This window comes from Bombina bombina, chromosome 4, assembly GCF_027579735.1.
Source record: "Bombina bombina isolate aBomBom1 chromosome 4, aBomBom1.pri, whole genome shotgun sequence".
Taxonomy (NCBI): Eukaryota; Metazoa; Chordata; class Amphibia; order Anura; family Bombinatoridae; genus Bombina; species Bombina bombina.
In genome coordinates, this window is record NC_069502.1 from 73,313,540 (window position 1) to 73,327,545 (window position 14,006).

Consider the following 14,006-nt stretch of genomic DNA (forward strand, 5'->3'; position numbering starts at 1 on the left):
TGATCACACACAAAATGATGTAGTTATTACGGGATGGGTGATTGAGTATACTAGTTTGAAAGAGAAAATGGCCACAATACTATATTCTAGAGGTTTTTAATAAATGTGGGTTTTCCAAATAGATCTGTCAGTTTATTAAAATACTTTAATTCTCACAGGTTAAGTGTATGAGAATCAACATTAAAATGTTATGCTTCACTGGGAATGGTCATCATTTTGTATTCTGCATTTGTTTTACAAATATGGTCTTAGGCAGCGCCATGTGGCTATTTTCATCGCCAGATTTATTTGTGCAAAAGCGCAACACATAAATATCAGTGCAAATATTCATGTGTTGCATGTTCACAAAAAGAAATCCGGCACAGAAAATAGTGGAATAATGCTGCCTGCGGCTATAATTTGGTAAAGGCCATTTTTATGGACCCTTTGATAAAGCTTTACAGTGAAACACATATCAAACATACTTGCTGATTAAGTTTATTATGCAAGTTACTGGTTTAGGGGTGGCTATGGAATTATTTTAAGAACTCAGAAGAACGGGCCCAAACAGTTTTAATAATTATTAAGTTTATCACTATGAGGTTAGATAATTGCCAATTCATATTTACTTTATCAAAGAATTTATAGCCACTTATAGACATTCATGGGGAATCTTTCGGAATCATGAGACGTCTGCAGCATTATTTATCTGATATTAACTCCATATACCAGCTATATATTTTTTCTATACTGTATATATATATATAAAATATATATACAGTGCTATAAATGTGATTATTAAATTAACTGGAGCGTGAAGGTGGGTAATACCTATTTTAGACTACTACAAATTGTATTTAATATATCTGTTCTGCAAAAATTCTTGATGGTAGAAATTAATATCAGGTGGGTAATTTGTTCTTCTATTCAAATGTTAATTTAAAAACATTTGCCCTTTTAAAATAGTTAGTAAGATTTTTTTGTATAGGAACCGCCACAAGATGGCTTCAAGCTAAAAAATTCAAAACATTAATGGGTAGAAAATAAATAATAGGTCATTTGCATTTCATGAGCAAATGTTTGGCTTAATTTTTTCACAAGTAAGCATTTACTACTTTATATAGCGAGCCGCGGAGACACAAGAGCAGAAAACATAATTTATGTAAGAACTTACCTGATAAATTCATTTCTTTCATATTAACAAGAGTCCATGAGCTAGTGACGTATGGGATATACATTCCTACCAGGAGGGGCAAAGTTTCCCAAACCTTAAAATGCCTATAAATACACCCCTCACCACACCCACAAATCAGTTTAACGAATAGCCAAGAAGTGGGGTGATAAGAAAAAGTGCGAAGCATATAAAATAAGGAATTGGAATAATTGTGCTTTATACAAAAAAATCATAACCACCACAAAAAAGGGTGGGCCTCATGGACTCTTGTTAATATGAAAGAAATGAATTTATCAGGTAAGTTCTTACATAAATTATGTTTTCTTTCATGTAATTAACAAGAGTCCATGAGCTAGTGACGTATGGGATAATGACTACCCAAGATGTGGATCTTTCCACACAAGAGTCACTAGAGAGGGAGGGATAAAATAAAGACAGCCAATTCCTGCTGAAAATAATCCACACCCAAAATAAAGTTTAACAAAAAACATAAGCAGAAGATTCAAACTGAAACCGCTGCCTGAAGAACTTTTCTACCAAAAACTGCTTCAGAAGAAGAAAATACATCAAAATGGTAGAATTTAGTAAAAGTATGCAAAGAAGACCAAGTTGCTGCTTTGCAGATCTGGTCAACCGAAGCTTCATTCCTAAACGCCCAGGAAGTAGATACTGACCTAGTAGAATGAGCTGTAATTCTTTGAGGCGGAGTTTTACCCGACTCAACATAGGCAAGATGAATTAAAGATTTCAACCAAGATGCCAAAGAAATGGCAGAAGCTTTCTGGCCTTTCCTAGAACCGGAAAAGATAACAAATAGACTAGAAGTCTTACGGAAAGATTTCGTAGCTTCAACATAATATTTCAAAGCTCTAACAACATCCAAAGAATGCAATGATTTCTCCTTAGAATTCTTAGGATTAGGACATAATGAAGGAACCACAATTTCTCTACTAATGTTGTTGGAATTCACAACTTTAGGTAAAAATTCAAAAGAAGTTCGCAACACCGCCTTATCCTGATGAAAAATCAGAAAAGGAGACTCACACGAAAGAGCAGATAATTCAGAAACTCTTCTAGCAGAAGAGATGGCCAAAAGGAACAAAACTTTCCAAGAAAGTAATTTAATGTCCAATGAATGCAGAGGTTCAAACGGAGGAGCTTGAAGAGCTCCCAGAACCAAATTCAAACTCCAAGGAGGAGAAATTGACTTAATGACAGGTTTTATACGAACCAAAGCTTGTACAAAACAATGAATATCAGGAAGAATAGCAATCTTTCTGTGAAAAAGAACAGAAAGAGCAGAGATTTGTCCTTTCAAAGAACTTGCGGACAAACCCTTATCCAAACCATCCTGAAGAAATTGTAAAATTCTCGGTATTCTAAAAGAATGCCAAGAAAAATGATGAGAAAGACACCATGAAATATAAGTCTTCCAGACTCTATAATATATCTCTCGAGATACAGATTTACGAGCCTGTAACATAGTATTAATCACGGAGTCAGAGAAACCTCTATGACCAAGAATCAAGCGTTCAATCTCCATACCTTTAAATTTAAGGATTTCAGATCCGGATGGAAAAAAGGACCTTGTGACAGAAGGTCTGGTCTTAACGGAAGAGTCCATGGCTGGCAAGATGCCATCCGGACAAGATCCGCATACCAAAACCTGTGAGGCCATGCCGGAGCTATTAGCAGAACAAACGAGCATTCCCTCAGAATCTTGGAGATTACTCTTGGAAGAAGAACTAGAGGCGGAAAGATATAGGCAGGATGATACTTCCAAGGAAGTGATAATGCATCCACTGCCTCCGCCTGAGGATCCCGGGATCTGGACAGATACCTGGGAAGTTTCTTGTTTAGATGAGAGGCCATCAGATCTATCTCTGGGAGCCCCCACAATTGAACAATCTGAAGAAATACCTCTGGGTGAAGAGACCATTCGCCCGGATGCAACGTTTGGCGACTGAGATAATCCGCTTCCCAATTGTCTACACCTGGGATATGAACCGCAGAGATTAGACAGGAGCTGGATTCCGCCCAAACCAAAATTCGAGATACTTCTTTCATAGCCAGAGGACTGTGAGTCCCTCCTTGATGATTGATGTATGCCACAGTTGTGACATTGTCTGTCTGAAAACAAATGAACGATTCTCTCTTCAGAAGAGGCCAAAACTGAAGAGCTCTGAAAATTGCACGGAGTTCCAAAATATTGATCGGTAATCTCACCTCCTGAGATTCCCAAACTCCTTGTGCCGTCAGAGATCCCCACACAGCTCCCCAACCTGTGAGACTTGCATCTGTTGAAATTACAGTCCAGGTCGGAAGAACAAAAGAAGCCCCCTGAATTAAACGATGGTGATTTGTCCACCACGTTAGAGAGTGTCGAACAATCGGTTTTAAAGATATTAATTGAGATATCTTCGTGTAATCCCTGCACCATTGGTTCAGCATACAGAGCTGAAGAGGTCGCATGTGAAAACGAGCAAAGGGGATCGCGTCCGATGCAGCAGTCATAAGACCTAGAATTTCCATGCATAAGGCTACCGAAGGGAATGATTGTGACTGAAGGTTTCGACAAGCTGTAATCAATTTTAGACGTCTCTTGTCTGTTAAAGACAGAGTCATGGACACTGAATCTATCTGGAAACCCAGAAAGGTTACCCTTGATTGAGGAATCAAAGAACTTTTTGGTAAATTGATCCTCCAACCATGATCTTGAAGAAACAACACAAGTCGATTCGTATGAGACTCTGCTAAATGTAAAGACGGAGCAAGTACCAAGATATCGTCCAAATAAGGAAATACCACAATACCCTGTTCTCTGATTACAGACAGAAGGGCACCGAGAATCTTTGTGAAAATTCTTGGAGCTGTAGCAAGGCCAAACGGTAGAGCCACAAATTGGTAATGCTTGTCTAGAAAAGAGAATCTCAGGAACTGATAATGATCTGGATGAATCGGAATATGCAGATATGCATCCTGTAAATCTATTGTGGACATATAATTCCCTTGCTGAACAAAAGGCAATATAGTCCTTACAGTTACCATCTTGAACGTTGGTATCCTTACATAACGATTCAATAATTTTAGATCCAGAACTGGTCTGAAGGAATTCTCCTTCTTTGGTACAATGAAGAGATTTGAATAAAACCCCATCCCCTGTTCCGGAACTGGAACTGGCATAATTACTCCAGCCAACTCTAGATCTGAAACACAATTCAGAAATGCTTGACAAAATATGATAATTTAAAGCATAATCCCAAATATGAAACTGACTGTCTGGAAATAAGGAAAGTTGAACATTCTGAGTCAAGGCAAATAAATGTTTGAATACATATATTTAGAACTTTATAAATAAAGTGCCCAACCATAGCTTAGAGTGTCACAGAAAATAAGACTTACTTACCCCAGGACACTCATCTACATGTTTGTAGAAAGCCAAACCAGTACTGAAACGAGAATCAGTAGAGGAAATGGTAAATATAAGAGTATATCGTCGATCTGAAAAGGGAGGTAAGAGATGAATCTCTACGACCGATAACAGAGAACCTTATGAAATAGACCCCGTAGAAGGAGATCACTGCATTCAATAGGCAATACTCTCCTCACATCCCTCTGACATTCACTGCACGCTGAGAGGAAAACCGGGCTCCAACTTGCTGCGGAGCGCATATCAACGTAGAATCTAGCACAAACTTACTTCACCACCTCCCTTGGAGGCAAAGTTTGTAAAACTGATTTGTGGGTGTGGTGAGGGGTGTATTTATAGGCATTTTAAGGTTTGGGAAACTTTGCCCCTCCTGGTAGGAATGTATATCCCATACGTCACTAGCTCATGGACTCTTGTTAATTACATGAAAGAAAGGTATTTTATCCCTTCTTAACACAGATACCTGTCTTATAAATAGGGATTATTGAGTTTGCATTGTATTTCCCATGGAAAAATGTGATCATATATGTTAATACATTTTTTTTAGGAACGTGTGCATCCAATTTTTAGTCTGTGTATGGTTACCCAGAAGGTGGTTATTTATGGTATATGTTCAAAAACAGTGCAGCGCTGTAAATAAAAAAATAAGGGTAGATAAGTAAGACACTTTCATATCTAACATTTAAAGCTTAAAAACAATTAATTTCACCTTAGTTTTATTGTATCAAGTAGCTACACAAAAATTTGCTGAATGCAAAGCATGCAAGCCTTACCCTCATACTGCGACGTTTAAAGATGCTATGGCGCATAAGTGGTGGACTGTGCGAAGAGTCAAGAGGAGATTGGTATTCCGTGGGACTAAAGAGCGTGGGAGAGCTGGCACACAGACTCTCTGGCACCTGTGCATTGAGGGTGCAAAGCACAGACAGAGACACAGTAGTTATAGCAGCACAACACAGGCACAGTAGTTAATACACATACAACACACACAATGCATTATGGCAAAAAGCAACACTGCATACAGGCTATTCAGATAAATAGACTAATAAGAATGTGCCCCATATTGGCAGAATCCAAATATATTTTAAGTGAATACATTGAAAATAAGGAGGGTGGAATGATACTATTAAATGTATGTAATAAGGAATTGTGCTGTCGTTGATGAATATTTGTCAAACATTAGACATTTATTTTTAAAATAAATTTTCTAATTATCAATGTAATATTCACATTTTGAATGTAACATTCAGATATTACCATTTAAATTTTTATTTTGTTATTCATTTTAAGTGTATGAGAATCACTATCCAAATATAATATTTGATTGTTACATTTGATTTTCAAATATTAACTTTGAATATTTTTATTATTATTATCAGGTATTTGTAGAGCGCCAACAGGTTCCGCAGCGCTAGATATACCTAAATGTTATAATTTGTTCTACTGAAACATTCCAATGACAGAATTAACCTAAACGGAGACATTTATTCTAACATTTGACTGGCAAAGTTCTGAGATTCACTCAACCGTAAAAGTTATATGCTTGTTTCTGGGAAGACAGAAGCTGGGCTTGCCTTGTTCATGTGCAAAATAAGCTCAAAGACAGACATAGACAAACAGATGGATGAAGAGATTCTCCAGCATGGAAAATAATTATAGTGCAGACTTCACATGGGCAAAACCTGGAAGTCCTAGAAAGATGAGATGCCTTCCATAAAAAGTAAATGCTCTCTGGGATACAGAATCTCACAAGGGAGAGTAAAGTTAAAAGGAAGCACCTGACACTGATATAAAATCTGTTTGAAGCAAATACAAATTTAACTGAAATGTTTTCACTACAATGTAACTTGCATTTGCTTCTAGTTTAGTATACATTACTTTTCTGACAGTTAAATAACAGCATTGTTAAATTTAAGCAAATTTCTCTTGCATACAGTTGGTGACATCTGTGAGACCTGCTGGTGTAAAATGCTTAGAGAATATCACGAAAGCTGTGAGAGAGATTCACACACACCCTGGGAACTTCTCCGTTCAGCCCAGGGTACTCTCCTGTCCCTCCCACTTTCTGAAACTGTCAGTCTCAATTCATATAGAACAATTACAAAGTGCAATGCAATTTGTAAGAGACACAGAAATATACAATGTATGATCCTAATTTGTTAACGTTACACAGAAACTTTCAAAGCATAATCACAATTTGCAAAGTAACAATACTAAATACACTGTTGTATGCAGAATCTGAATGCATCAAAATACAAAACAGAAAGTGCAAAGTGTAAATGTATCAAAACTATCATGCCATAAATAGCTATATTGTACTGGGCTTATCTCTCCTTCACATACAGAAATGCATAGAACGCCCCTTAGAAACGTCATCGGGCCCTTAATCTACTATTACTTCATTCTACATAAGAAATGGTACATACATCTCACAGAGAAAAGTATATATACTTCTGATAATGTTACCTACTAAAAGGCTGCCCTTTTTGAATTGCAGATCTATTCATGATCTTTTTCCTTATATGCAAACTTGTATCCTCTTGATGTGTAATAATGTTTTGCAGCTTTATTTGAATGCTAAAAGGTTAAACTGTTTTGTTTCAGGCGTTATTTTCCCAAGAGTATTATCAGATCACCTGTACTTCGGCTTAATAGAATTAGAGCACTACATATTGGCACGGTATAGCTAACAGATAATAATTTGTATTTTAATGACCTAAACCATCAGGTATGCCCTTAACATGCAGACTTAAAGGGACACTCAATCAAAATTAAACTTTCATTATTCAGATAGAGCATGCAATTTTAAACAACTTTCCAATTTACTTCCATTAAAAAAAATGTGCACAGAATTTTTATATTTAAACTTTTTGAGTCACCAGGTCCTACTGAGCATGTGCAAGAATAAGTGTGTATGCATTTGTGAATGGCTGATGGCTGTCACATGGTACGTGTATGCATTTGTGACTGGCTGATGGTTGTCACATGGTACAGGGGGAGTGGAAAAAGAAATAACTTTTAAAATTGTCAGAAAAAAATCTACTACTCATTTGAAGTTCAGACTAAGTGCTATTGCATTGTCTTGTTATCTTGCATTTGTTGATTATGCAAATCTACTCTGTTGACTGGTCCTTTAAAGTTGCTTATCACAAATTTACTTTGCAATGCAGAACCCCATCAGTCTCTCTCTTGAATATCTAGTTCAGTGAGATACTGCCTAGTCCATATTAATCGAAAAAGTTTTATTACATTGCTAGTTGCTACACATTTTTGTTATGAAACCAAAATAAGCATATTTCTGAAAATAATGTATTTTATAATAACATACATTTTTGCCTGAAAGCAGAAATCTTAAGGAAATTGTAATTTGACAAATACATTCTAACACATTTGAACATTGGCTGCAGAATACCCATGAAAATGGACAAAATAAATCAGCTGTGTTTTCTATTTGATCTAGGGGAAGAGTAGCTAAACCAGCCCCTGGACAACCTAGAGCAGTATGTGACATCCCTCACCCTTACTGGAAAAAGTGGAAACTTCTCTTTCAACTGAAGGGACAATTGGCCCTGTGGTTATTTTGTGGTGACTATGAAAATGCCAGGTTTCTAACATGTTGTACTATAAGGGGCCGAACGGCCCTTGATGCCCATTTCTGTGCGAGCCTGAAGGCTCGCTGGAAACAGAAGTTATTATGCAGCGGTCTTAAGACCGCTGCTTCTTAACTGGTCAGCCTGCTCTGAGGCTGCGGACATTAATCCGCCCAATCCTATACGATTGGGCTGATTGCCACCCCCTGCTAGCGGCCAATTGGCCGCGAATCTCCAGGGGGCGGCATTGCACAAGCAGTTCACCAGAACTGCTTGTGGAATGTTAAATGCCAACAGTGTATGCTGTCGGCATTCAGCGATGTCTGTCGGACATGGTACGCTACAGCATATCATGTCGGACAGACATTAATAATTTGGCCCCTAGATGTCAAATCTTATGCATAATCAGAGGCTTCATTTTAGCGATTAGATCATAATTGACAGTATAGTAGAGACTGCGTGCTTTCTGTGAGTCAGTAAAGATGTAGCAAGTTCTTAATGGGGGCACAAAGAGGGTAATGACTTGTAGGTTCTGAGAGGTTTCAACATATGTTACCTATACAGCAATGTTCTATACAAATGGAATATTTCCAAAAAATATTTTTAATATTAGCAATAATAATTATGAATATGTTTTAACTAATACTAATTAAAACACACACACATCTGATTTGTTTACTAACATATACTTATTAATACATTTATTAAAATCATAATTTATGCTTACCAGAAAAATGATTTTCCTTCTGGATAGGGATAGTCCACGGCTTCATTCCTTACTGTTGGGAAATACAACACCTGCCCACCAGGAGGAGGCAAAGACACCCAAGCCAAAGGCTTAAATATCCCTCCCACTTCCTCATTACCCCAGTCATTCTGCAGAGGGAACAAGGAATTGTAGGAGAAACATTAGGATATAAATGGTGTCAGAAGAATAAAATAAATAATAGGGGACCGCCCATAGACGAGAAAAAATGGGTGGGGGCCGTGGACTCCCCCTATCCGGAAGGAAAATAATTTATCTGGTAAGCATAAATTATGTTTTCCTTCCTAAGATAGGGAGAGTCCACGGTTTCATTCCTTACTGTTGGAAAAACTATACCCAAGCTCTAGAGGACACTGAATAATAACGGGAGGGAACAAAAAGGAAGAGGCGGACCCTATTCTGAGGGCACCACAGCCTGCAAAACTATTCTCCCGAAAGCTGCTTCAGCCGAAGCAAAAACATCAAACTTGTAAAAAAAATTAAAAGTATGTAAGGAGGACCAGGTAGCTGCCTTACAAATCTGATCCATAGAGGCCTCGTTCTTAAAGGCCCAAGAGGAAGCCACTGCTCTAGTGGAATAAGTCGCTATCCTCTCAGGAAGACGATATCCCGCTGTCTCGTAAGCTAAGCGGATGATACTCCTTAACCAAAAAGATAGGGAAGTCGAAGTAGCCTTCTGCCCCTTACGCTTCCCTGAATAGACAACAAAGAGGAAGATTGTCTAAACTCCTTAGTAACCTGAAGATAGAACTTCAAGGCGCAAAGCACATCCAAATTGTGAAGTAAGCGTTCCTTCGATGAAGAGGGATTAGGACACAAGAAAGGAACCACAATCTCCTGATTAATGTTGCAATCTAACACAACCTTAAGAAGAAAACCTAATTTAGTACGTAAAACTGCCTTATCTGCATGAAAAATCAGATAAGGGGCTCACATTGCAAAGCAGAGATCTTAGAAACTCTGCACGCAGAGGCAATAGCAAATAAAAAGAGAACATTCCAAGATAACAATTTAATGTCAACGGAATGCAGAGGCTCAAACGAAACCTGTTGCAAAACCCGAAGAACAAGATTTAGGCTCCAAGGAGGAGCCCCAGATCTAAACACAGGTCTGATCCTAATCAGAGCCTTAACAAAGGACTGCACGTCTGGAAGTTTAGCCAGTCTCTTGTGCAATAAAACCAACAGGGCCAAAATCTGTCCCCTCAGGGAACTAGCAGAAAGGCCCTTCTCCAGCCCATTCTGGAGAAAAGATAAGATCCTGGCAACCTTAACTCTGTGCCAGAAAAAAAACACTCTCTTCACACCAGAATAACACCTTCTGGTAGATACGCTGAGTAACTGGTTTACGAGCTTGAATAAGAGTATCAATGGCACTTTAAGAGAAACCTCTCTTGGCTAAGACTAAGCGTTCAATCTCCACGCAGTCAACCTCAGAGAATCTAGATTTTGATGAACAAATGGACCTTGTATCAGCAGGTCTCTGCGACAAGATAACTTCCACGGAGGAGATGAGGATATCCCCACTAGATCCGCGAACCACGTCCTTCACGGCCACGACGGAGCAATCAGGATTACTGATACCCGCTCCTGCTTGATGCGGGCCACCACTCGAGGAAGAAACGGTAATAGATGAAAAAGATATATGAGTTTGAACCTCCAGGGCACTGCTAGTGCATCTATTAGATCCGCTTGAGAATCCCTCAACCTCGACACCTACCTGGGTAGCTTGGTATTGAGACGGGATGCCATGAGATATATTTCCGGCGTCCCCCACTTGCTGTATATCTCTGCAAACAGCTCGGGATGGAGATACCATTCCCCTGGATGGAAGGATTGCCTGCTGAGAAAATCCGCCTCCCAGTTGTCCACACCCGGAATGTGGATCGATGACAGCAAACAGCTGTGGGCCTCCGCCCTCTCCAGAATCTGATACAATCCAAAATCTTCCAGCACCTGAGCACCACATAGGTGTGCCAGCTCCTAGGGTAAAACACAATACCCCAAGAGTAATCACGAACAAAAGGTGCAGCACCACCAATTTCTTAGAACAAATGTATTATGCTTAACAGCTTAAACAGCCAGACCATAAAATACAATGTTTCGGATCTAATCCTTAATCATGTAATCATATGTTTATCATATGTAGAGACCATTCCCCTGGATGGAAGGATTGCCTGCTGAGAAAATCTGCCTCCCAGTTGTCCACACCCGGAAGTGGATCGCTGACAGCGAACAGCTGTGGGCCTCCACCCACTCCAGAATCTGAGATACTTCCTTCATCGCCAAGGAACTTCTCGTTCCCCCCCTGATGATTGATGTAAACCACTGAGGTTAAATTGTCTGATTGGAATCTGATAATAATAATTGCTGCAGTTCCAAAATATTGATCAGGAGTGAGGATTCCTCCTGAGTCCACAACCCCTGTGCCTTCCTGGCACCCCAAACAGCTCCCCATCCGGATAGGATCTGAATGATCGTGGTTCCACTGTCTCAGCATGCACAGTTGTAAAGGTCTGAGACGGAACATGGCAAAAGGAATGATTTCCATGTAGGATACCATGAGACCAATCACCTCCATACAATGAGCAACAGAGGGACTCAAGGAGGTCTGGAGGGCAAAACATGCCGAAGTTAGCTTGCAACGTTTCTGGTCTGTTAGAAATATCCTCATGGATATGGAGTCTATTATATTACCCAAGAATTCCACCCTGGGATAAGAGAACTCTTTTCCAAGTTTATCTTCCATCCATGTGATCGAAGAAGACTGAGAAGGGACTCTGAGAATTCTTCCGCAAGACAAAAAGATGGTGCGTACAAGTATAGAGCTACTGCAATACCCTGAGTAAAAGATTCTTGGAGCAGTAGCTAGGCTGAAGAGTCCTTTTAAAAAGAGAAAGTCTTTTTGTGTTAGATACAGCCTGATGAAACGACCTATACGGTCGAGAAACGCGTTGCTGGTCTTTGTTGTTGCTAATAAATTTTTTACATCTATATTAGCTCTTGCTCTACCCCATTATTTCTTGGGACTTTGAACCTCATTTACTTCTACGGAGGCACTACTATAGGCCCGCTTCCCTCAGTAGGCAATCCTGTTACATGCTGCAGTGATGTCGAGCTTCCAAGGGATTCCTGTATCCTGATTGCTTTTTTTTTTTTTATTTTTTTTTTCACAAAAAGAAATTTTTCCAGCAAAACATAATACATAAATAACACTTAATATTCCATGTGTAAAGAAAACACTGCATACAGAAAAAGAAATTTTTGTTTTTTCTCTCCTTTCCCTTTACAACCATTTTGCAGTAACGCCTAATCATATCATACCCAACAGAATCAGTAAACCAACACACGGTTAAAAAATCTTCATTCCTTCCCTTTTTAGGGTATATTAACCACACCTTGTTTGCCCTGGCTTGCAAGGTTGATTCTTTATAGTGGATCAAAAAAAAAAAAAAGAAAAAAAGGAAGAGGAAAAAAAAAAAAAAAAAAAAAGGATCAAAGCTAGAAGAGAAGGCCCCCTCTGTCCTCACACCCCCTCTCCCTCCGAAGCTTCCCCCCCAAGCCAAACCCCCGGAAAATGTCCAGCAAGCACTTGCAGTTGGACATAGGGGTTTTCCCTAAATGGTTTGAGTAACATTATCTGTATCGGGAGAGGGCAAGATAAAATAAATGTCTTCCAATGTCTAAAAAACACTGCAAGATGGTCATCAGTTGCGTTTTGTAGATTATATTGTTCAGAAATTACTTGGGTGACTAGTGCTTTTTTAACTCTTTCAGGGTGGGAGCAGTTTTGGCCTTCCAGGATCTTAGTATTAAGATACGACCCAATAATATGATTATATTAATTAATTTAATCCCTTGCTGAGCGTTTTGAGCCAGAAAGAATATTTCCAGGGGTTGAATCTCATAATCTACCTTGAGAGTTACTTTCATCCAATAAAAACTTTTCGCCCAGAACTGAGCAATCTTTGGGCAGGACCAAAAACAGTGAAATAAGTCCGCACAGGGGGCGCTACAACGCGTACAGACTGTTCGGGTCTTATACCATCTAGACAATCTATCTGGTGTTAGATAAGTCATTAGCGATAGTTTGATCTGTGATTCCCTCCATGAAGTTAAAATCCAACTTTTCTGTGTTGCTTTGAAGGAATTAGTTATCACTGTGCCTTCTATCCCTGGAAATATTTTATTCCATTTTTGAACAATATACTCTATCTGAATTTCTGAGGGCTTTTGATTAAATAATGCGTAAAATGGGCCAATTGAGTAATACCCTATTCTGAATAGATTAATCCTCGCTTGGATCTGCCTGAGTGTCCAATCAAAACCATATCTTAGCTTTAACTCCGATATCAGATGTCTTACCTGTAGAAAGGCGTAAAAGTCTTTGTTCGCAAGCCCAAATTGTGCACTTAAATCATGAAACGAGACCGGAATAAGGTCTTTATCTGCTATTTGACTAACATATATTAGCCCCTTAGCAGCCCAATCTCTGAAAACTCTATCTGTCAACCCTGGCGGAAAAGTTGGATTGCCAATAATTGGTAAATAACCAGAGACATATGGAGAGCTATCAATTATCCTGCATAAATTTTGCCAAGCCACAATTATATACCTGAATGTAGCTAGTGAGAAAACCGTTGAAGGTAAAGAAGTGATTGGGCAATGAAGGATAGCGGCTAAACCAAAAGGGGCAATCACCGCAGACTCCCAAATCGATGCAGCTACTTGATCCTGTCCTGTTAGCCAGTCTACGGCAGTCTTAACCCGAGACGCTAAACTATAGAACTGTATATTAGGAAGGTTGAGTCCTGCCGCCTCTTTGTTGTTCATTAATCTGGAAACTGAGATACGCACATTTGCGCCTTTCCATATAAAATTTGTACACGCTTTATTATATTTAATTATATCTAGTTTGTGTATCGGCATAGGGATGTTCTGAATAAGATAAAACAATTTTGGAAAAATAATAGTTTTTATGAGCGTTACTCTAGCTGTTAACGAGATGGGTAAATTTGACCATCCTTCCATTTTTTTCTTAGACTCTATGAAACAGTTGGCAAAATTC

General features: G+C 38.9%; 1 protein-coding gene across 5 annotated transcripts in view; it reads right to left on the reverse strand.

Moving 5' to 3' along the window:
• Positions 1-14,006, reverse strand: part of PTK2B (protein tyrosine kinase 2 beta) — a 607,866-nt gene that overhangs the window by 101,185 nt on the left and 492,675 nt on the right. For 4 of the 5 annotated variants that reach the window (XM_053709509.1, XM_053709510.1, XM_053709512.1 and 1 more), the window contains exon 25: positions 5,357-5,482. The exons of the other annotated variant lie outside the window; for it this stretch is intronic. In XM_053709509.1, the coding sequence (XP_053565484.1) occupies positions 5,357-5,482 (126 nt within the window). The remainder of the gene's footprint in view (positions 1-5,356; positions 5,483-14,006) is intronic. 5 annotated transcript variants of the gene reach the window in all.